Below are 25003 nucleotides of genomic sequence, written 5' to 3'. Positions count from 1 at the left end.
TTTTTTAAAGTGTAACGTGTCAGCACCTCCTTAATTGTAGGGAAAGGCTTCTGCTATTATATATAGTATATGATATATATTTATATATATATATATATATATATTAATATATCAGTTAGTCCGGAGGTTTTGTAAAGATTTTATAGCTTAACTTGCATATTTAAATGTTTTCAACAAAACATTTAGAGTTCAAATCCTTACCCCAAACTACTAAATTACTAAGAAAACAAATTTATTCAAGCTACTATTGCCATTGAAAAAGTTACCATATAGTTTTAACCTAGAGCACACACATTGAAATGGGCACGCATACTATAATTCTTGCAAATTAAGATACAAGAGGTCGGAAATACAATAATTATTTAATTAATCAGTATATATCTTTAGGTATATTCATTTATTTATTTTTAGGCAATTTTTAAAAAATAATTTAAGTAAAAAACTATTAAAATCTTTAAAAACATATATAAAATCAAAATGAATTTTTTTTAATAAAAAAATTACTCCAACATTTTTTTTTCTTCCTAATGCACTGAGTACACATATGCAAGTAAGGGTGACAATTTATCATAATAAGATTTTTGCAAGTTAATTTCTAGTGTAAATGGATTTATGTCAAAACTAGAGGATTTGGTTTAACACAATTAATATATTGGTTAGTTTTTTGTTAACCTACAATCAAGTTGAGACGATCTAATTTTTTTTTTTTTTTTTTGTATTTTAGATTAAATAATTAAATTCATCATTTTCTAATTAACAACATAAAATTTGAGACAATTGATAATTTATATATAGAAAAAACATATTGAACTATTTCATCTAAAACCCATTTACCCCATATAAATAAATATCATTTTTATCCAACAAAAAATGAATATTATATATAGAATGTGTAATTAAAAAAAAATGATTATTTGGTAAATTCTTGTAAATTCCTAACTTTTTTTTACCCAAAAGTACTGTTTTAAAAATCGGACCAAATCGGTCAAAAATCATGTTGAACTGGAAATCAGGTGCAAAAACAGTTTTTTGACTGTTCCGGTTTTTAAAATCATACACAAAACTGGAAAAAAAGAAGAAGAAGAAACTAATTTTATTTTTTCTTTAACTATTATTAATGTTATTATAAAATAGAATTTGCATGCAATTTCTTTGTTTATAACTATTAACAACCATAACTTTCAAACAAGCATGTGCTTTATACAAAATGGAGAAAAGCCTGCATATAAGGACAAGAAGTACAAAATGGAGAAAACCACTTACATTTCTCTCATTGTTTTTTCCTCTTATTATCAAAGTCTCAAATCCATTAGAGATGATAATTTTGTTAAAAAATAATACTCGAAACCTTAAATTATTAGGGGCAGAAATTCAACTAAAATACCTTATCGAAGTCCATGGCGCAATGAATGGGAATAAGATCCTCTCAATTTAAGATTCTTTTTTTGGTATCTAATAGTGTTCATGATTCCATTTTATTAAAAATTATAAATAACATGATACTAGATACACTTTTAGATTTATCAAATATTTAATTTGAACCATAAAAATTAATTCATTTCCTTTCAAATGCTTCTCTCATGACTGATCCTCGACTATGCGAATGGACTTGGCAAGTGGATTTATAAACAAACAATGAAACAAACAAGATTCTAATAATTTATCAAAGCATCAAGTCTAAAAATTTAAGGTTAAGAGGAGACACATAACTAGTACATAAAGTCATGCTAAAGTACACATCTACGAATGTGGAACTCTGCATAAGGTTTTCATGCTAAAATAATATTCCTTCTTAACGATTATCACTGGTTTTGCCGGAACTTCCTTTCCTCCACAAGCAGTTTGGCAAAGTTGGCAAGTGCTTCTTCATTAGTACCCTCGCCCTCAATTTTCTCAAACCTGCCAGTTTCCAAATTCACTCTTGACACTGGCTTCTTCAATAGCTCCTTCCCAATATCCTCAAGTCTAAACAAATTCTTCTCGGTAGCTTTATCAACTAATGAGGCATCTCCAGTTAATGTGTCATCCTATATGTTAATATGTTACCAAGAAAAATGTTAATAGCATATGGTCAAAAATTATGTCACGAATAGATAAAATAATTTGGTAAATACCTGAATACGAAGGTATTTGTCCTCGCAATTACGAAGGGCTTGGAAGAGGGTGGACACATGAATGTCGATCATATCAGCACCTGCGTCGCTATATATGTCGTATAATGGACTTCCACCTTTGGTGATTGGCCTTGAGAGTACCCAATCTAACTTACTCCACTTTGAGACTGCTGGTGCTGTATACTTCACTGCATACTTTGCCCCACCTGTGCCCAATGACACAACCAGCATTCTCTTGTTTTCAATAGAATAACCAGCATTCTCTTGCATCAATAATTCTTTCATAATCTCGCTTATGGCCAGCAACGTCTGCGGATTTAGTTTAAAACAGATAATTTTTTTTTGGAGAGTTTTTAATCTATTGCATCATTTTATTATTAGATCAAAACAATAATTAATTTTTAGTCTAGACGGGGATCGAATCCCTATCTGTTATTTGACAATAAAATACTTTACTAGTTGAGCTAATTTAAATTTACTTATAAATAAATTAAATAACAAAATTTCCAAACATAGTAATAAATAAATCAATAACCAATTTTCCAAAGCCTCAACGCGACACGTGCCCGAAATTATCAAATTAAGTACTCACAGGATTGATAGCAGCAATCCCGCCATCAATGAGATGGTAAATTTTAGTGTTTCCTTCAGCATTTCCTGTCTCAAAGTAGTGTGCTGGAAGATAAGTGGGGGCTGCAGTGGTGCCGATGCAAATATCTGCTAGCCTAGCGTTCTTCAAATCGTTCAGTATTGCCTGCACACAAAATTAAGGCCAGTTGAGACCATGCAATGGCCACAAATTTTCCAACGAATTCCTGAAATTTCCACTCTACTTATTATTATCATACTCATACATCGTTGGTCGAAAAGATCACTGGTTGAAGGAGCTTGACATCGAAGGTTGGTATGATCACACGTGTTAGAGTCTGTTTCAGTGTTAGGTCACCAAGTAGTTCGTTTGTCCTCGACTGCAAGTACTTCCCGTCGTACGTGGGCCCCGTCTTCATACCGAGGTAACTGAGCATGCGTGCCATTATTAAACTCTCAAAACTGGGTTGCCTGCTTACATAGAATCAACTTTAGAAGAAACTAAGATTGTGTAGTAATAGTTTTTATTTTCTATTTTGAAAAATTTGTTTTTGAGAATATAAAGAAAAAACAATTTTTTTGTATTTTTAAAATCAAAAACATGTTTGGTTAGTTAAAATTAAAAAGATAGTTTTTCGAAGAAAAAAATAGAAAATACTAAAATGTGTTGTTATTAGGATTTGAACTTTAATGCTAACTCATTAAATAAAACAGATTCATTAAATTAAATGTGTGTTTTCATTGACTTTTAAAAATTAGAAACTGAAAAAAACATTTTGCATGTTTTTACTTTCCTTTACAAATTGAGTTTTGAGAACTGTTTTTGTTTTCTATTCATTTTGGGTTGCCAAACAAGTTTTTTAGTTTCAAAAATAGAAAATTGTTTTTGGAAGTAGAAAATAAAAAGAAAAAACAGTTACCAAACATATTCTAAATAACGGCACTTATTTAGTTTTTTTCTTTTAAGTTTTTCTAAAAATGGGTAAAACTTAAAACTTAAGATTTTATGTTCCCTTAGTAATAATGTAGTACTAAATAATACACCTTCCTATTTATAATATTTATTCTGAATTATTTTATTTATTTCAAATGGAGATTGATCATTTTTCTAAACTTGGGGGAAATGCTATTGGGTTTGGTTTTTTCATTAAAATATACCTGCTTTGGGGAAAAATCTTGGGAGATTCATCTAAATAGAATTTGGTGATGTCCTTTGCAGCAAAGAGGGGTCGGTTGTCCTGATTGGGGGCTGTAAGCATGGTGGTGACTAGCCCACCTGTACTTGTTCCTCCAATTATGTCGAAATAATTTGCAATTCTTGCTTTGGGCCCATCCAATTCCTAAACAGAACATCATTGACACACAGACTTTGGTTATGAAACAGAATAAAAAGGAATAAAAGGTGACTATGGTGGTGACTGGTGAGGTACGTACCTGAAGCTTAGATTCAAGAAAGCCGAGGAGGACACTGGGAATTATCCCTCTAATGCCTCCTCCGTCAATGGTCAACACAGTCAACATCTTTGCCTTTGCAAGATCAGGAGCCATTTTGAATCAATAGGGCTTCTTGATATTTAAGTGTTCACTAGCAAATTACTGCTATATATTGTGTATATCAAGCATGCATATCCCCAACGTACTTCAACTTTGGATATTTATTAAAAGAATTTAAGGAAGACTTGGCAGCATTAATCCATGGCCCACGCTTGTGTGAACTGTGAATGCGACTTTTTTTAATCACAGTATACCTTTGTCTTATATATGGAACTATATTTTTGTCTCTGCGTGAGGACATTTCTATGCAAGTTGCTACTTCATGGCTCATAATCAAATTGTTAGCGAAGACATTTCAGTCTCCCATGCCATGTGAGACTCGAAAATATAAAAAGGGTTCATACTTTTGTAAGTTGTCACTATGCAACGCTGCTTTAATTGGTGCCATTTCTTGGAGAATAGGCTAAATACTTCCTATAGGCTAAATACCTTAGTCCTTAGATTATGGTATCATAATCGAGCATATGCCCATAAAGACCGTCTATTTTATTTGCTTCAAATCCTCAATTCCATATCCGTGTAAGCACTCCAGTGATAATTTAATTGGATAACGATGCGTCTTGACTTGATAATATATGGTATGGCAAGTTGATCTTCTTTATTATTTTGAAGTATATTTTTCTTTGTTTCTTGAAGGCTTTACTTAGGTTGTTTAAGACTGTATAGACTTACTTCCAGCTACTTAAAATTTGGCTGCCACCGGCAACAAGACACGTGGTTTGAATGTTTGAACTTTGATAGTTAGATTCATAATTTACAAGTGTGAGAACCTCGGTCCAAGGTAATATTTTTAGATTTTTCCTCTTTAGTAGATAGAGAGACGGAACCTCGGGTGTGAATTTCAATATGAAGACTTTATAGGCTTCCCCCTCATAAGAAAAAAAAAAGACTTTATAGTCTTTTTTTTTCCTTTTCTTTTTTGAGGGGGAAGACTTTATAGTCAATACTCAATAATTGCTTCTTCCCTTACATAAAAAGCTTATTGTGGAGTTGTCGCTTAATTTGTTATTAAGAAAATTAAGAAAACCTCAAAAATAATTTTGTTGATAAATGATCTAAACACATTAAATGCTCGAATAAAATAAATTGGGGAAACTATGTAAAAAAAAAACCCCCACAATATTATACATGGGACACATTAAATTCCACACTTTTAAATCAAGCATTTTAAATTCTACACTTTCATAAATAGGAAAATTTAAAACCTAGATTGATTTATTTTAATATATATATATATATATATATTTGTGTGTGTGTGTGTGTGTTTGTGTGTGTGTGTGTGTGATAGGCTACAAATTGAATGACCCCTTGTGATAGAAATTAATTAATTAATTAGCCAAGTTATTAATTAATCAATTTATCATGCAAACGCGTGGTAGCACAAACAAATCACCAATAAACTAATAATGCAGCGGAAAATAAATAACACGGTAATTTGTTTACAAATGGGAAAAACCTAACGGCAAAAACCCCACTGGGTGATTTTTAGGTCACCACTCCCGAAACTCCACTATTATCACAACAAGCGGTTACAAGTAAAGGAATCCAAATACCTTACCAACCTACAGTTGAACCTTTACCCCAATACCCAATTGGACTTGTTCTGTAGTGACAGTTCCCCTTTTTGATGCACGACTCCCAGTACGTGACTAATCAATTGCGCGGATCCCAGTACGCGACTTCAATCATCAACTAAGAAGGTTGTTAGTTGCAAAGTTTTTCAGTTCATCCAAACGAAGAAAATCAAGAAGATGCTTGGTCACAAAACTCTACGGTGCACATACACAGCAACTTCTTCAAGAGAAAGAGATAAACTAGGGTAAGAACTTCGTCTCCGGTCACAATTTGCTTGAACAGAGTTTGCTCAAAACTTGTGCAACTTGTGAACACTTTGAAGGCCCTTAAACTAATCTTTTTATATATCTAGGGTTAGGAGAAAAGAAGGTCCAAAGACACATTCACGGATCGCAAGAAAATCATATTGGAATTCTGAAAATCTTAAGTCTCGACAGATAGCAGGTGTCGAGTAGCTATCGAGAAGGTGTTGAGCACACCGAATGTAGAACAGCTTCCTTAAACTTGATAGATGCAACTGTCGAGCCAGCTGTCGAGATTTAATGAATTTGCACTCTGAACTTGTTTTTCTTGAACAGACTTGAAAACTTCAATACTTGATCTTGAAACAAGATTTCTTGAAGTATTTAAAAAATCCTAAATCTACCCAAATACAAGTAAAATGCGTTTTGTCAAAGGATAAGCCAATTACATAAAATCATGACATATGTTTTTAACATGTGAAGCACATATGTCCTAACAGTGTGTGTGTGTGTGGGGGGGGGGGTTTAATGTGTCCAAAAATATAATAAGGATAAAGTTTAGTTACAAGATTGGTTGTAGCTTTAAACTACAATCTTACTCAATAAAATAAACATTACTATAATTTTTTGAAAATTTAACCATTGAATTGCATGTTCTTTACACTCTTAATATATATTTTATGCATAATTTTAAAATATAAAAATTTATAATTTAAAAATTTTTTAACTATTGATTTTTAAATTTTTTGAAATTTTGAAAGAATGAAGGATATAAGAAAAAAATGTGATCCAATGATAGATTTGTCAAAATTTACCACCAATAAAAAAATATTGAGTAAGGTTGTAGCCTTTGTAGCTGAACTTTGCCCGTAAAACTATAGGATTTTTTATGTATACTTTTCTCAAATAAATTATATGACTTTTATCCAAGATTCACTCTAAGAAAAATCTTCTCAAAAAAAAGAAAATTCTAAGAAAAATTATATTATAAAACTATGTTTCCTAGTTACATTTTACCCAAGAAAGACATATACATAAATAAATAAATATAACTGAAATCGTTTGAATTTTGAATGAACTCAAAATATTTATTTTGGCACATAAGTTATTGAGCCCTCAAAATTTAAGACATCATTATTATATTATATATTTCTTAATTGAATTTAAATTTTATTCTAATTTAAACACTCCATCAGAATTACATCGTATTTTCTTTTAATGGTAGAAAAATATTATTTTATATATAAACACAATCATAATAAATACTTAATTGTAGAATATTTAGTTTCATGTACAAACATAATCATTATAGAGCCTATTGATAACAATTATAATTATCAATTTTTATTTTTATTTTTCAAAAAAAGGAGAGAAAAAATTTATATTATTTTAAAACTTTCTTGAGTATTACATAGATTATCAACTAGTTCACCTACTTCATACAATTGTTTTAAAATGACAAAAAAATCTGAAAATTAATAATAAAAAATAATTTATGTGCATAAGATTCACAAATATAATTAGAAAACAATTTTTAATAACCCAAACACAAAGATGCATACTCATTCGTGAAATCATATATGGAAATGCATGCGCATGTGAAAATGTAACCACAAAAACCCTAGATGTGAGTTATAAATGGCCTCTAATCTAAGATGCATAGTCATTCATGAAATCATGTGGAAATGCATGAGCACAGGGGTGGAGCCATGAATTTTTGTTTGGAGGGCCAAGTTGCAGCACTAATATATTTATCAAGACAACCTCCTACACACACATATATACACACACTTTTTTTATTTGATAAGTTATATATGTACACATAACCAACAAAAAAAAAAAGAGTTTATTATTTCAATCAAAATTATATTTTATGGTGATCTTTCATAAAATTAACAAAATTCATTTTTACCATTTAAATAGTGAAATTCTTTAAAAATTTCATTTTCTATACAAATTATCAAATTTTATACTAATGTAAGTATAAAATCATTCAATTGAACTAATGAAATTTTCAAAAATATGAATGATCCAAAACTTGGAAGAACAAGTTAAGCTCCAAACATATTTGAAGTTATTTTGCTTTAACCTATTATGTGGCAACTAAAGAGACATTTCATATGTAGTTTTAATAACAAGCAGATTTTTTTAATGAGTCAATGACTTGTTAATCGCCACATAACGGGTTGAAAAAGATAAATTCAAACATATTTGGGGTCAAACTTTATCAAATATTTAATAGATATAAGAGCACATTTTACAATAAAAAATAGAATTGCAAAAAATAAAGTTATGTCTTTATAACTATTAGACCAATTTTTTTTTTTTAAGAGCATCATTGAACTAATTCAAATACTTGGGAGGGAACACTTATTTTTGTAGACAAAATTTTGAAAACATTAAAATAATATATATATATATATATATATATATTCAAAATTTTCAAAATTTTGTGGGGGTCATGGCCCCCACCCTTCAACATAGCTCTGCCGCGCCCCTACATGAGCATGTGAAAATGTAACCACAAAAACCCTAGATGTGAACTATAAATGATGCATGAACATATTTCTAAGGTTATTGTCGATATCACATATATGTGCACACAAATATCATTGTAATAAATCACACCATCATGAAAAGGTGTAACAAATAACAGATTTGTATGAAAGTGAATATAACTCTCAATGTAATTCTTTATAAAAAAAGAATACAGTGAATTTCTTTGATTTGATCTCAAATACACTTTACAACCCAAGAGCTATGAAACTAATTAATCTTAAATTGTTTCTTGAAGATTATATCTTCAAACTGGATTTGAATATGGAGAGTGTTTGATTCAATGCGGATAGTAGTTGGCTTGATCTTTAACTAAATCAAAAGGAAGTTGGAGGATAATTCTTGCTTTGAGTTAGAAAAGTAGGAATAGGTCTCAATTTTAAATGAGCAAGAAAGTTCTTTTGGACTTTTTTTTACCAGAGTGTCAGTAGTCTCTAGATATTTGTTTGCTTCTCGATCCTATGAGAAGTCTATTTGTAGACCATTAAAGGGTGCTTGGTTTGGAATTTCCCCTCAACATTTAATGAATTTTAATTATGACATTTTTTTGAATTTGAATTTAATTAAAATTTTCCATGTAAGCATCTTCATCTGAACACTTGACTCGACTCAATCCCATTGGGTCAAAGCTTGTTGACTAGCTAATGTCGACACATCACCGCTTGAAAATTTACATGCTTAAAAATACTAATCAAAATCAATCAAATGGCTATAAATAAATCATAAAAAAAATTTGATGTTTACAAATGCCCCCATTTTAAGATTTGGCTTCATGTTTGATTCTGGTGCATGAAGGAGACTTCAATGTCCACTGCATGAATATTTTATTCGTGGCTTCCTTAATTTGCAGGACTTCTGAATTTTATGCAAAAATTAAAAGGTAGCGTAACACATCCCTTATGAATATTTTTTTTTACGTGGCTTTCTTGCATTATGTCTATCCAGTTCCTACACAAATCATGGACACACAAAACTTATGAAACAAAATAAGAAGGAAGAAGAGGTGGCTGAATGAAATATTTTTAGAGAAAAATAAACACTTAGAACATAGAAAAATAGAATTTTGGTTGCTTCAAGAATCAGGAACTAATGTTTCAAAATTCAATAAAATAGACATTTTCAAGAGAGTCCGACATTCTACATGTGAAAATAATATTTAATGATATTTTATTGATAATTCTCTAGATTTTTTTTTTTCAGATACTATTTCTCTAGAATTTATATACGTACATAATGCAATGTAGAATATTGTCCCACTTCTTTTCCTAAATTTATGCCAGACAAAATTTGACTACAAATTTAATTGTAATCAATGACTATAACTCTACTCAATATATTTTTATTGATTGTGAATTTTAAAAAATTCATCATTTAAATTTCAAGTTTTCGTAATCCAAAATTATGCATAAAATATAAGTTTATGGATTGAATAGTAAATGGCATCCTGTCGACATGAAATTTGATATACATATTAAGAATATAAAATACATGCAATCTAATTATTAGATTTTCAAAATATATAATCATGTTATTTTTTTTTTTTTTAGTGAAAGTTGTAGTTAATGACCAATTTGTAGCAAATTTTGTCCATTTATGGCCTCAGTAACTATATTCCTAGAAACTAGTACACCACCAATGTTAATAAAGAAATGCTAAAACTACAAACTATTGATTTGGTGAGTGGTTATTGGTAAATAAAAAAATGATATTAATAGTAAGCCCTAATAAGAACCAGTAACGAAATGAAGTTTTTTCATTGGTGCTAGTTTATTCATTGGTGCTAGTTTTTTCCATGGCCTACAATGACGAAAGGAAGTTTCGTCACCAGTTGTAATATTTTCAGTGACGAAAATATGATTTTGCCACCATTTTTATGTATTTTTTAATATTTGGTGACTAATTTTTAATTTCCTCACTGAGTGTCTATTTGGCAAAAATTATTTTTGCCAACTTATTTTACTATTCAACTTATTTTTGCCACTATTCATGGGGTCTCACAATACTATTTTAGCTAACTTTTACCTTTATTTATAGTACTTTTAGCAAAAAAATTTAGTTTTAGCAAAATAAGCTGATTCCAAACGGACCCTGAATGTTGCTATTTGGTGATGAAAATTTTTTTTTCCTCACTAAATTTCGTCACCATAGGCCAAGTTTGTTGTAGTGGAATTTATCACCTCAACAGTTTGTAAAATATTATAAAAAATTTATGGTTGTAGCATTGCTCCGTTAATAATGCAATCCATATACAACTCAAATAACTCAATTGATGCCTATAAATATGATAAGTCCCTGCAAATTTGAATTAATTATGTAAGGACACGATTCCTTTGCGGCCCAATAATGATGTTGGGCTCGCATATGAAAGATCCCTCACAATATGATTTGTAGAGAGTGGGCTTGAAAAGCTAGCCGTTGGTCACAGGGCGATGCCCGGTCTTAGTTTTAGAGGAATTCGTGTAGAAAAAGGATTTGGGCTTGAACATTTAAGCCCTACGGCGTCGCATCCTATGGGATGGGTCTCCTCGGACTTGATCCGAGGACCATTAAGGTCTTACCCCGGTTACCCGACGATGAGTTTTTTTCTGTGATCTCAGGTGTTGTTGAGGTGTTCTCACCCATGTAGTCTCTCTTTTTTGGAGGTGGGATGGGAGTCCCCCCTTAGATTTACTTACTTTCTTCTTTTATACTCGTCTGCGTTAACTGTCCTTCGTCCACGTGTAGGGTCAATCTTTACAAGATTGATATTTGTCCCATCAGTCTAATCCCAGAATTGTTGGGGATGGTTGATAAAGCTGCAGAATACGGCTTTGTCAGGTGCAGAGTCTTATCTGGAAGGGTAGTAAGGATAACTTCCCCCAAGATATTTTAGATCTCCTTACAAATTTGTTCCTACATCTCTCTTTTTTTTTTACCCCTCTTCCCAATGGAGCTTTGGGTCTGCCGAGGACTAGATTGTCCTCGGCTGCGTCTCCAGGCCATTCTTGCCTTATATTTTTGAGCTCGGGTCATCACCTTTTTCGGCTTGGGCCTTTGGACTCCCCAGGAGCAAGTGGGCCTAGCCCATAAATTATTGGGCCCCACAAATTAATAGATAATCAATAATAATTTTTTTCTTAAAAAGTAATTAATAATTTAACATACATAACAATGATTGTGTTAGAATCATGGTTAATTAATTAAATTTATCATTTCCTAACCACTTTAACTTTTGACATATTTAACAATTTATCAGGCTCTAATAGGTAAAGTACCTAAAGCTTTTATTCAAGAAAACGGAGGAGAGTGCTGGGAATCATCCCCCTAAGGCCACTTTCGTCAATGCTTAACACAATCACCATTTAAGGGCGATTTGATGCATTTGGAGGGCTAAGACGAAAACTGAATTGAAACCATTTATATGTTTAAATATGATTTTTTTTTTTTTTTTTAAAAACTAATTTAAATACTACTTAAACTCTATTCTTTTGTTTTAAATGTAAAATTACTAATTAACATGAATTATGCAAAAAAAAAAAAATTAGGAAGTCTATATACGTAAAACAATTTAAATACCTGTTAATGTAGCAACTTGATAGTGATAAATAAAAAGGTGATATTAATAGTGGATTTAGATGAAAACTAGTAAAAGTTTGTTAATTCCACTGTTGTGTAAAGTGTTGTGAAATTTTTTGTGTATTGCTCTTTTGTTTTTTAAGAAGTGCTACATTCACAATATCTTCACAACAAATCTTACGTATTAAGTTATTACTAGTTCTAATTTAAACTCACTATTGAAATTAATTTTTTACTCACCAATAACAGTCAGTAACAACTTGTCACTTAGAATTTGTTGTGCAAAATATTATGGATATAACTTTTTTTTTTTTGTTCATTTGATAAAATTATTATTTTATTTATTGGCTAATATTTGGGCTTACTTAATACTATTACAATGAAATAAATGGTTAAAATTTGGAGCCTTTTTCTATTTGAGGACCTTAGGCAACCACCTCATTTATCTATATTATAGAGCCAGCTCTGTCACCGTCTTTGCCTTTGCATAAGAGGTAGCCATTTTCATTGGAAAAGGCTAGCTTATACAAACCAAGTACAACAAACAGCAGCATTGCTCATAAAATAACTTAAAATAATAAGCTACTGCTACACTAACTCCCGCCCTTATTTCTCTCCGACATTGTCACCACCACTTCCCTTCCCCGTAGCTCCTCTTGGCCCCACCATTGGCACCACAACCACAATTATATTGCCTACTGAACAACTCTTTGTGAGTTTTAAAGTAGCTATTCTCAATGCCACAAAAATATGGTAAATTATTTTCAAGGCTCTCAAAATGTTTTACTTCAACGCAAAAAGAGCTTTAAAGTAATTTGTTTTTTTAACAATGGTATTGTGTGTGCTGTAGGTTTTTAGATGGCTTCTACAATTTCTTGCTAGAGTTTTGCAACTTGGTTGCTAGTGATGAAATCTTCTTGTAGTAGTTTTATTATACTCTCACTAGCTATTCTGTTGAACAATGGGATCTCTTCATTTTGCTTGAAATGGAAAGAGTTTATTTTAAGGTTAAATTATACTTTATGGATTTAATTGGGTACAAAGTACCACATTATTTAAATTTTTAATTGAGTACAAAGTATCATGTTACTTAAATTTTAAATAACATGGTATGGATACAACATGAATACATATAAAATGAAGAGAATCTTTAAATGCTGGAAATAGGAACATAAATTTTCTAATAATCATATAATATTTTTTTAAGTTATTAAATGACAATGGGAAGTCCCTCCATGATTTAAGAAGCACAAAAGCGTTTAATAAGCTTAAAAAAAAAAAACCACTACCGGTCCATTTATCTCTCATTTTCCCCCTCTTATTATCAAAGTCCCAAATGCAAGTCCATCTGAGAGATAATTTTGTTAAAACATCATACTCCAAACCCTAAATTATTAGGGGCAGAGATTCAACTAGAACATTATCCCATATCAAAATCCATGGCATAACATATGAGAATAAGATCTTCTCCATTTAAGATTATATTGTTTTCATTTAACAAAGTACATGATGCCACGAAATTTAAAATTTAAAATAACATGACTTAAGATACACTTTTAAATTTGTAATATTTCATCTAAATTAAGAAATTTATCCATTTCTTTTCAAATCTTTCTCTCATGCACGTTCAACCCTCTAGTATTTAAACAGACTTAGCAAGTAGATAGATTAATATACAAACAATCTAGATTTTAATAACAATCCACGAAATTTAAAATTTAAAATAAAATGACTTAAGATACACTTTTAAATTTGTAATATTTCATCTGAATTATGAAATTTATCCATTTCTTTTCAAATCTTTCTCTCTTACACGTTCAACCCTTGAGTATTTAAACGGACTTGGCAAGTAGATAGATTAATATACAAACAATCCAGATTTTAATAATATATCAAAGCATCCAATCCAAAAATTTAAGATTAAGTAGAGACACATAATTAGTACATAAATTCATATCAAAGTCCACACCTACGAATGCAGGACTCTTCACAAAGTTCTCATGTTAAAAGAATGCTTCATTTGTCTCATATTATTAGTTCTCTACTTTATTTTTGGATGTCCCAAAACATAGTTCTCTTTGAGAAGTTAATGAAAAAAATATTAATAACTTACCCTTTAACTTTATTGAAAAATGAATATTCATCTTCCAATAAAAGAATGGTATTTTTGGAAACATACATCTTTTTATTTAAAATATAATACATCAAATGATGATTCCTTAAAAGGTTAAATATTTTAAACAATACCAACAATTATTGAGATAGAAGGCGCATTCCTTAACAATTTTCATTGGTTTAGCCGGAACTTCCTTTCCTCCGCAAGCAGTTTGGCAAAGTTGGCAAGAACTTCTTCATTAGTACCCTCGCCCTCAATTTCCTCAAACTTGCCAGTATCCAAATTGACTCTTGACACTGGCTTCTTCAATAGCTCCTTCCCAATCTCCACAAGGCTTTGCAAGTTCTCCGTGGTGGCAACATCAACTGACGAGGCATCTCCGGTTAATGAGTCATACTGTGGTTCATATGTTACCAAGAAAATGTCAATAGCATATGGTCTTAAATTATGTCACAAATAGATGATATATATAGGTCATTTGATACCTGAATACGAAGGTAATTGTCCTTGCAACGAAGGGCTTGGAAGAGGGTGGACACATGAAAGTCAACCACATCAGCACTGGCGTGGTCATATGAGTCGAGCAATGGAGTTCCACCATTGGTATATAGCCAATTAAGCACACCCCACTTTGAGGCTGCGGGTGCTGTATACCTCTGTGCAAACTTTGCCCCACCTGTGCCCAATGACAGAACTAGCATTTTCTTGTTTTCACTAGAATTACCAAACTCTATTTCTGCCATCAATAGTTCTTTCCTAATCTGGCTTATGGCTAACATTGTCTGTGGATGCAGTCAAAAATAAATAAGAGAATTTGCTAACATATATATGGTCCAAAATATATATCAAGAAAATGATACAAAGAATAACCAATTTTCCAAAGTTTCAACGCCAAATGTGCCTCAAATTATCAAATTTGGTACTCACAGGATTATTAGCAGCAACTCCGCCATCAATGAGATCATAACTTCTAGTGTTTCCTTTTGAATCTGTTGTCTCAAAGTAGTGTGCTGGAAGATAAGTGGGTGCTGCAGAGGTGCCGAGGCAAATATCTGCAAGCCTAGCGTTTTTCAATTCATTCTTTTTTCCCTGCACAAAAAAAATTAGACCAGTTGAGACCATGTAATTGGCTAATTGCCACAGATATTCCAACAAATCGCTGAAATTTTCAGTCTACTTGTTATTGTCATTACTCATACATCGTTGGTCATAAAGATCACTGGTTGAAGGAGCTTGATATCAAAGGTTGGTATGATCACATGAGTTAGGGTCTGTTTCAGTGTTAGGTCACCAAGCAGATTGTTTATCCTTGAGTGCAAATACTTCCCGTCGTACTTGGGCCCCATCACGGAACCGAACAAGCTTGTCATTGCACTCACAAATTTGGTGTGCCTGCTTCCATAGAATCATCTTTAGTAGAAAAAAATGGCACTTATTTATCATTTGTTAAGTTCTCTAAAAATAGGTAAAACTTAAACAGTTCATTTCAGGGTTTGAATTTTATTTTCTTCATTTTGAGTGTTACATTATTTAATATTTAATATAAATTATTTCATCCATTTGAAATGGAGGATGATTTTCTGATAATTTTCTCTGAAGTTAAATGAAGGCATTTCAACTTGATATGGTTTCATTTAAATTTACCTGCTCTGGGGAAAAATCTTGGGAGATTCCTCTAAGTAGAAGTTGGTGATGTCCTTTGCAGCATACAGGGGTCTGTTGTCTTGATTGGGGGCTGTAAGCATGGTTGTGACTAGCCCACCTGTACTTGTTCCTGAAATTATGTCGAAATAATCTGCAATTCTCGCATTGGGTCCATCCAATTCCTACACAAACCATAGACGCATAGACTTAATTATATTTAAAGTTTTGAGAGTTCTAGTTAGGTTAACTGGTAAAGTTTCTGATGATTGAATAAGATATTTAGAGTTCAATCCCCACCTACACCAAAAACTAATTGGCGTCTTGATTTGATAATAAAGAACTATTATCAATATTTTTGAAACTCTCTAAAAAAAAATATTTAGAGCTTTGATTATTCCACTCTAACAATATTTACACTCTTTCATATTATGTTCACAATCTTTCATATATTTATAAAATGTGGATATTTAGCGTGTGTTTGAGTTAGGATGAAAAATTAAAATTATTTCACTATTCAGTTTATTTTTGCTATCATTTATGGATCGCATTGTACTTTTTAGCAATATTCATGAGTTTCACTGTACTATTTCAACTAACTTTTACATTTATTTATAGTATTTTTAGCAATAATTTTTCAATTTCAGCAAAATAAACGGTATCCAAACACACCCTTAATGAAAAAAATGTGGATATTTTGTGAAACATTTGACATGAGAATATGAAACAATAGTTAATAATTATCCTTACATTTACGAAACAAAACAAAAAGGAGGTGGCTGTGGATGGTAAAATACGTACCTGAAGCTTAGATTCAAGAAATCCAAGGATGACACTGGGAATTATCCCTCTAATGCCACCTCCGTCAAGGGCCAACACAGTCACCATCTTTGCCTTTGCAAAAGCAGGACACATTTTGAATCAAATGAGCTTCTTGATATTGTAGTGTTCACTAGGCTAGCAAATTACTATATGTTGTGTATAATCAAGCATACACCAACGTACTTCAACTCTTGATATTTATGACACGAATTTATGGAAGACTTGACAGCATTAATTTATGGCCCACGCATGTGAAAACTGTAAACATGCGACTTTTCTTTTTATTAGTTTAATTATATCTTTGTTGTATTATGGAACTCTATTATTAATTTTTGCTCAGCGCGAGGAGCATGTTTTAATTAATTAGAATTTAAAGTTAGGACCACCTTCACTGTTTCAAGTTGCTATCTCATGCATCAAGTCTTCAGCGAAGATTCCAATCTCCCATGCCACGTGAAACTCGATAAACCATAAATGTTCATACTTTTATTTAGTTTGTCACTATCCAGAGCTGTTAAGAATAAGAAAAGACCTTATCTATAGTTAGGTCTTTGATTATGGTATCATAATCATATCGAGCACATGCCATAAAGATCTGTGTATTTTATTAGGTTTAAATCTTCAACCATATCCGTTTTGGACTGTAGTACTTATAATTTAATTGGATAATTATTAATTAAGTACCAGGTCTTGATGACTTGATAATGGTATGGAAACTTGATCTTCTTTATATATTTGTAGAAGTTCGTATTTCTTTATTTATTTATATATATTTTTTTTTGAAAGGCTTTATTTAGGCTGTTTAGTACTGGACAGAGTTACTTCTAGCAGTTTCAAATTTGGCAGCCAACAGCAACAAAAAAGACATGTCGTTTGCGTCTTTGATAGGTTACTTTGAGCGTTTGATAGTTAGGTTCTTGATTGATATGTTTATCAAAAAAAAATATATATATATATATAAATATATATATATATATATATATCTCTTCATTAAAAGATAAAGAGAATGAGTTCCCCAATTACGAATTTCAAGGTTTTCCTTAATTTAAAAGTACTTACAATAATAGAGATGTCACTAAAATTAATAAATTATTACAAAGAAAATTAAGAAAACCTAACAAAATTAAATTAAGTGATGAATGATCCAAAGTACATGGAATGCTCAAATAAAATAAATTCCAGGCCTTTAATTCAAGATAAGATCTAAGAGAGCATGAGTACAAAACTATATTTCCTAGTTATATTTTACCAAAGAGAGCAATACATGTAAAATGCCAATGAGAGCCGCTACGCAAAAAGCAATAGCTTTTAAATTGGTTTGAGGATGAAATCTCCCACCATTGCTTTATGGTGACGAATCTCAATGGGGAGATCCATTGAGATTTAATTGACAATACAATCCCCCCTAAGTTAAAGAGATTTTACATAATAGAGTCGTAAAAAAAAAAAAAAAATCTAAGGAGACAAAATATTCGTGTCACCAAATACTTATTAAAGATGACAAAATTTTAATCTCGTCACCCAATATTAAGATTTAAGTATCGTTGGTGACGAAATAATTTTTTGTCACCTATTTGGTACAAATACTAGCTTACGGCGCCAATTTTTGGGTGCATACTGAAATTTTTTTTAGCTCCCAATTTTTTTCATTATTTTTTGTGTGTAAAAAAGTCTAAATATCCTCTCTGTCTCTCTCTCTCTCAACCTTTCACAAATTGGTAAGCTCTTTCTCTTTCTCTCTCTCATCGTTACTCTTTGTTTAGAGCTCTCTCGCAGGTATCTTCTCCATTCCCTAATTCTATTTTCTCTCTTTCTAGAGTTCCTAATTTCTTAGCATCAGTTTCTGCTTCATAATGGAAGCTGTAATTGATTGATTGTTTTCGCTATAGTAGAGTCCAACAGGATTAGAGCTGCGTGCAGTCATATTAATAAGTATTTGCTGGAGGTAGGATTAGAATTAGGGTTAATTATTCTGTAAAAACTTCAATTTTATTAGTGAATATGTTTCCTAAAGGTTGGTGGTAAACTCTCAAAGCGCGTTTGTCTTGTTAGCTAGGATTTTCACTTCGTAAATATACTGTTGTCTCTTTTACTTTTCACATTTTATTTATTTTGATAATAGTATTTGTGTGTTGTGATTAAAAATATACTGAATGTGAAAGCATAATTTGCTAAGTAATTGGATTGGCATAAAATTGGTTAATTTGTAACAGCGGGGTTTGAAATTCTCAACACAAACCATTATCGACTGACAATCAAAGTAGATCTTATAAGCATATAGGAATTTAAATATATAAAAAAGGGTTTCTCTCCTTAGTTCAGGCATAAGAGTTAAAACATTTTTCTCTCTCAAAAAATAAAAAAGGCTTAAAAAATTTTTTTCCACTAAAATAATTGCAAGGCAAACCATTCAAATTTTCAGGACCACAAATTGAAGTTTTTAATAACGATTTTGCATGCATTATCAAACTATGAAAATAACCAAACCAAATCAATCTGCAAGTGATTAATTTTTTATTAGTGATCAAATTGGGTTGTTGGTTTGAGCTTGAATGTGAAGCTCATATGGACCATTTATTTTTAATGAAGTTTCAATGATTTTGGATTAGTTATTTGCTCTTTTCATTTAATAAGTGATTTGCATGTTTTGCTCGTCTAGGCCCGAACACCGAAAGGCCCCTAATAATATTTCAATATTTTTTCAAGATAAACTCCATATGCCAATCAACTTAAAAAATTAAGTGTCCAACATGGCAACATCCCATGTAGTTGTGCGATATAGGCTATAGCCTATAGGTATATTGTACTTATGCAACAAGATATTCAACATATGCATTAGCATTTACATCCCATCTTTGTATCATTGTTTTTTTTTTTTTCAGACTCTATTAATTGAAATTTTTTTTTGAACTTTTTAAATGAAAGGAGGCTTTAATTTTCTCCGACCGAAATTCCATTATTAAAATTTCTAAAATGTTTGAAATACCACTTGCTTTATTTAATTTGATTGTGATGCAGCAGCCTCTTTAATTAGCTAATAACATGTGTAGCATGGATTCAAGTAGCTAGCTGCTAGCAAGGGCAGTATAGTCTTGGAACAAGGCAGTATAAGTAAGCAGCAGCTATCAGTACAAGACGATTGCAGCATGAAAGTTGTAGGAGCTAGGCCAATTGGTTTCCAAACCTTGGTGCAGCCACCTATGTTATGCTTAAGGATTTTATCAATGATCCTAAAGTGTTTTCAAGTTGATTGGAGGCAAACGAAAGGACTTATCCGTCTTAGAAGTTACTGTTGCAATGAGTTAGTTAATTAGTTAGTTAGAGATATCCTTGTAATTAAACAAGGGGCTACAGGTAGTTACAACTTACAATGCCAACAGCCATCCTAATTCCCTTGTAACTGATTAGTTAGTTAATTAGTTAGCTAATCATTTAAACATTGGCCAATAGAACTTAGACAATTGTCAACCATCTAAAAGGTTACCAATGCTAAACAATGAGTATTAACTATTAAGCATTTTGTAACCAGTTTTGTATGGGAGAGGCAGCTAATGCAGTGGTATTTGTTTTCGCAGCTCTTCCAAAAGAAGTAGCTGTGGCATCTCTATCAGCTAGTTAGCTAGTGTCATGGCCTTTGGCAGGTAGCTTGACCGCCTTACTCGTCATTAAAACACAAGCTGGAGAATGGTATATGAAATCAAAGGCAACCCAATAGGGAAGGCAACGAACTCACCCTCACACATTTCTATAATATAGATTTATGAGTGTGATAGGACTCAACGCCTAAAGCATAGTGACTTAGCTTTTCTGTTCTAACTTCTAAACTACTCACATCCTACTTAGTTCTAAACCATGTTACATTCCATCACATTATTCCTTGCATCAGATTGAAACTTTGCCACATAAATGTGAATTATTACAATGCTTTTTCCTTTGATAAAAGGTGTTATTTCAACCAATACAAATTCATATTTTGAAAATTTAGTGTTTAAATAATTTATCATACAAAAATAATATTCCTCGAGAACTCTCATTTGTCTTGCCGAAGCTTCCTTTCCTCGGCAAGTAGTTTGGCAAAGTAGGTAAGAGCTTCTTCATTAGTACCCTCGCCCTCAATTTTCTCAAACCTGCCAGTTTCCAAATTGACTCTTGACACTGACCTCTTCAATAGCTCCTTTCCAATCTCCACAAGCCTTTGCAGATTCTCCGTGGTAGCAATATCAACAGAGGAGGCATCTCCAGTTAATGTATCATCCTATGGTTTATATTTTACCAAAAAGATGTTAATAGCAAATGGTCGTGCATAATGTCACAAATAGATATAGTAAATGTGGTCATTTGGTATGTACCTGAATACGGAGGTAGTTTTTCTTGCAACCAATGGCTTGGAAGAGTGTGGACACATGAATGTCGACCATATCAGAACTTGCCTCTGCATATACGTCGAGCAATGGAATTGCACCATTGTCATAAACCCATCTAAGCGATCCCCATTTTGAGGCTTTGGCTGCTGTATACTTCTCTTCATGCTTGGCCTCACCTGTGCCCAATGATAGAACTAACATTCTCTTGCTGTAATCCGTTGGTTTTATGTCAGGTAACTCAAAGCTTTGCATCAACATTTCTTTCCTAATTTGGGTTATGGCCATCATCGTCTGTGGATTTAGGATAAGAGAAATTTCCAACTTGATCCAAAATAAATCACGAAATGTCTAATAGAACAACCAAATTTCCATAGCTTCGTCACCAAATGCACCTTAAATTATCAAATTAGGTACTCACAGGATTATTTGCAGCAACCCCACCATCAATGAGATCAAAACTGCGAGTTTTTCCCTCTGCATTTTTTGTCTCGAAATAGTGTGCTGGAAGAAAAGTGGGTGCTGCAGAGGTGCCGATGCAAATATCTGCTAGCCTAGCGTTCTTCAATTCATTTAGCTTTGCCTGTACAAATGATTATAACGGTTGAGACTATGTAATGGCCAATTGACCATAACTCCAACACCACTTTATTTAAAAGTTTTAACAGGTAAGTTTATGTTCAATTATGTAATTGCATGCAAGACTTCAACCAATAGAAAATGGTTTTTCTCCAAGTTTCATGTCCTGACTATTAAAGACCATTTATAAATAATATACATAAATAATCTTATAAATTGTCACCTAACGAGTTAAAAAAGATAACTTCAAACTAGTTTGAAGCCGAACCATTACTTTTCTTTTGTGTGTGTATGGTTTCTCAAAAAAAAAAAAAAAAAATCGGAGTAAAACTTTGTTCCCACCAATAAGTCTTAACATTATTTGAACATTTTTTATTATTGTTAAAATGACATATTCTAATTAATCTGTGAAAGTAATATTATTATGATTACCATAGTTTGTAAAAGATATTGTACGCATATATATAGGGTCCGTTTGGATTGAGTTTATTTTTGCTGAAACTGAAAACTGAAACTGAAAATACTGTAGCAAAATAATTTTTAAATGTGTGAATAATGTCGTGGGACCCATTTTTAAAGAAAAAGTTGCTGAAAAATAGAATTTGTGGGTTCGTAAACAGTGTACGAGTATACTATTTACGGTTGACTTGATCAAATAATGCAGTTGAAAAAAAAAAAAAAACACAGCCCAAGATTCAGCGGAAAACGCTGAATCCAAACGGGCACGTAGTATTACTCGACCTCCACTCACAAGCATATGTACAACACTTTCAAGTATACTTATTTTTGTCATACTCATACATCATTGGTCGAAAAGATCACTGGCTGAAGGAGTTTGATATCAAAGGTTGGAATGATCACATCTGTTACAGTCTGTTTCACAGTTAGGTTGCCAAGTAGCCCGTTTGTCAATGACCGCAGGTATTTCCCATCATACTTGGGCCCCATCACCGCACCAAACCAGCTTGTCAGTGAACTCACAAAATTTTTCTGCCTGCTTCCATGGAATCAACTTTAATGGAAAATATATACCTTTTCTTGAATTCCCATAAAAACTGTAAAAACTGAAAGAAATTAAAGGCTTGTTTTTTGGGTATTGTGATTTCATTGAGATTTACCTACTCTGGGGAAAAATCTTGGGACAGTTCTCCAAATAGAAGTTGATGATGTCCTTTGCAGCATACATGGGCAGTTTGTCTTTGTCTGGAGCTGTAAGCATGGCTGTTACTAGCCCACCTGTACTTGTTCCTGCAACTACGTCGAAATAATCTGCAATTCTTGCATTGGGCCCGTCGAATTCCTAAACATAATATAGAGGTACACAGAAATTATAACAAAGAAGAAGAGGTTCATGGCTACGGTTAGTGAAGTATACCTGAAGCTTGGATTCAAGAAAGCTTAAGAGGGTTCCAGGAATAATGCCTCTAATGCCACCACCATCAATGCTCAACACAGTCACCATCTTTCCCTTTGCAAAACCAGTCGCCATCTCTATACATTCAAGAGAGCTTTTGGTATTGTAATAGCAAATAAATGTCAATTATTGTTGGGTATCACGCATATATATATATATATATATATATATATATGAGATAAGCCAAAAGCAAATTGACCCCTTGTGATAAATTAATTGATTAATTAATCAAGTTTATTAATTAATCAAATTAACATGCAAACGCGTGGTAGCACAAACAAATTACCAATAAACTAATTATGCAGCGGAAAATAAATAACACGGTGATTTGTTTACAAATGGGAAAAACTTAATGGCAAAAACCCCACCGGGTAATTTTCAGGACACCACTCTCGAAATTCCACTATTATCAAAACAAGCGATTACAAGTAAAGGAATCCCAGTATCTAATACTAACTTACAGTTGAACCCTTACCCCAATACCCAATTGAACTTGTTCTGTAGTGACAATTTTCCTTTTCGATGCACGGCTCCCAAGTACATGACTAACCAATTGCGCGGATCCCAGTACGCGACTTCAATCACCAACTAGAGAAGGTTGTTGGCTGCAAAGTTCTTCAGTTCATCCACACGATGAAGATCAAGAAGATACTTGGTCACAAAACCCTAAGGTGCACATACACAGTAACTTCTTCAGAAGAGATAAACAAGGGCAAAACTTTGTCTCCGGTCACAATTTGCTTGAACAAACTATTCTCAAAACTTGTGTAACTTGTGTACACTTTGACAGCTCTTAAAATAATCATTTTATATGTCTAGGGTTAGAAGAAAAGAAAATCCAAACACATAAAATCGAATTAGTGTCAAAACAGAACTGGAATTCTGTTTTTCATAAACCTCGACAAATAGCTGTCTGTGGAGGTGCTGTCGAGCAGCTGTCAAACTTTAATGAACAGCACTTCTTCAACTTGAATCTTGAACAAACTTACATGTCTTCAACACTTTTTGAAACACAGTTTCTTGAAGTATTAAACACATCCTAAATCTACCCAAATACAAGTAAAGTACGTTTTGTCAAAAGATAAGTCAATTATATAAAATAATGACATATATTCCTAACAAGTAAAACACATATGTCCTAACAATATATATATATATATATATATATATAATAGAGTAAGATAAGTACTCTATTTAGGTGTTGTTTCTTAGATTTTCTTTTAATATTTTGCTATGTGGATTTTTTCCCATAAATAAAAGTGTATTTTTTAATTAAGCAGTCACATAACTAAATCTTAAAAGAAGAATCTAATTAACAACACCGACCTCAATTTTGTCCATATAGTACTCATCAATAGCCCGATCAACTTCAAGGTAGGATATTTTCGTGGTAATTATTGAGGACTTTTCATACATGTGTATTTCTCCATTTATATAATTATAAAGAAAATTAATTAAATTTATAGTAATGTTACAATACGACCAAAATAATTATCATTATTAGGTCCATTATGATAACTGCTAACATGATTCTCTTTGACCTCTCAACCAATAAAATACTGTTATTTATGTAAATATAACATCATCTAGTAATTTTTATTTTTTATAATTTGTGTTGATTAGGAAGTTCACACATACATTTACATAGATTGTATCATCTCATTGGTTAGATTTATGTAAAATAAGAAAAATTATTAGGTCCATTATGATAACTGCTAACATGATTCTCTTTGACCTCTCAACCAATAAAATACTGTTATTTATGTAAATATAACATCATCTAGTAATTTTTATTTTTTATTATTTGTGTTGATTAGGAAGTTCACACATACATTTACATAGATTGTATCATCTCATTGGTTAGAGAAGACCACATCAACAGTCCT

General features: G+C 31.9%; 3 protein-coding genes across 4 annotated transcripts; all 3 read right to left on the bottom strand.

Annotated features, from left to right (window-relative positions):
* Positions 1-1802: 1802 nt before the first annotated feature.
* LOC115950928 (patatin-like protein 2) lies at positions 1803-4271 on the bottom strand. Its single transcript, XM_031068206.1, has 6 exons — positions 4137-4271; positions 3861-4042; positions 2969-3173; positions 2707-2868; positions 2115-2423; positions 1803-2027 (listed from the first exon to the last, which is right to left on the bottom strand). The coding sequence occupies exons 1-6, from the start codon at positions 4248-4250 to the stop codon at positions 1803-1805; spliced, it is 1197 nt and encodes a 398-aa protein (XP_030924066.1). The 5' UTR covers positions 4251-4271.
* Positions 4272-14471: 10200 nt separating this feature from the next.
* LOC115950879 (patatin-like protein 2) lies at positions 14472-16856 on the bottom strand. The gene is made up of 6 exons (XM_031068155.1): positions 16743-16856; positions 15945-16126; positions 15500-15692; positions 15228-15389; positions 14786-15082; positions 14472-14696 (listed from the first exon to the last, which is right to left on the bottom strand). The coding sequence occupies exons 1-6, from the start codon at positions 16854-16856 to the stop codon at positions 14472-14474; spliced, it is 1173 nt and encodes a 390-aa protein (XP_030924015.1).
* A 3737-nt stretch (positions 16857-20593) lies between these two features.
* Positions 20594-23228, bottom strand: LOC115995301 (patatin-like protein 2). 2 transcript variants are annotated; one of them, XM_031119815.1, is made up of 6 exons: positions 23079-23228; positions 22822-23003; positions 22505-22697; positions 21546-21707; positions 21113-21448; positions 20594-21018 (listed from the first exon to the last, which is right to left on the bottom strand). In XM_031119815.1, exons 1-6 carry the CDS (start codon positions 23190-23192, stop codon positions 20794-20796), a joined length of 1212 nt encoding a protein of 403 aa, XP_030975675.1. In that variant the 5' UTR covers positions 23193-23228; the 3' UTR covers positions 20594-20793. The 2 variants fall into 2 exon arrangements, with proteins under 2 accessions (XP_030975675.1, XP_030975676.1); XM_031119816.1 differs by having other exon boundaries at positions 20595-21018; positions 21113-21418.
* Between the last annotated feature and the right edge of the window lie 1775 nt (positions 23229-25003).

This window comes from Quercus lobata, chromosome 6, assembly GCF_001633185.2.
Source record: "Quercus lobata isolate SW786 chromosome 6, ValleyOak3.0 Primary Assembly, whole genome shotgun sequence".
NCBI classification, from domain to species: Eukaryota; Viridiplantae; Streptophyta; class Magnoliopsida; order Fagales; family Fagaceae; genus Quercus; species Quercus lobata.
This window is presented reverse-complemented; position numbering and strand designations above follow the sequence as displayed.

Excerpts from the sequence above, each read along its gene's own strand:
- LOC115950928 (XM_031068206.1), bottom strand. The coding sequence starts at position 4,250 with ATGGCTCCTGATCTTGCAAAGGCAAAGATGTTGACTGTGTTGACCATT. Across the intron at positions 4,043-4,136 it reads TTCTTGAATCTAAGCTTCAG|GAATTGGATGGGCCCAAAGC; the intron begins GTACGTACCTCA and ends TGTTCTGTTTAG. Across the intron at positions 2,028-2,114 it reads ACAAATACCTTCGTATTCAG|GATGACACATTAACTGGAGA; the intron begins GTATTTACCAAA and ends ATTAACATATAG.
- LOC115995301 (XM_031119815.1), bottom strand. The coding sequence starts at position 23,192 with ATGGCGACTGGTTTTGCAAAGGGAAAGATGGTGACTGTGTTGAGCATT. Across the intron at positions 21,449-21,545 it reads GGGTTGCTGCAAATAATCCT|TTGGAAATTTCTCTTATCCT; the intron begins GTGAGTACCTAA and ends TTTTGGATCAAG. Across the intron at positions 21,019-21,112 it reads AAAACTACCTCCGTATTCAG|GATGATACATTAACTGGAGA; the intron begins GTACATACCAAA and ends TATAAACCATAG.
- LOC115950879 (XM_031068155.1), bottom strand. The coding sequence starts at position 16,856 with ATGTGTCCTGCTTTTGCAAAGGCAAAGATGGTGACTGTGTTGGCCCTT. Across the intron at positions 16,127-16,742 it reads TTCTTGAATCTAAGCTTCAG|GAATTGGATGGACCCAATGC; the intron begins GTACGTATTTTA and ends TGGTTTGTGTAG. Across the intron at positions 15,083-15,227 it reads GAGTTGCTGCTAATAATCCT|ACAATGTTAGCCATAAGCCA; the intron begins GTGAGTACCAAA and ends CTGCATCCACAG.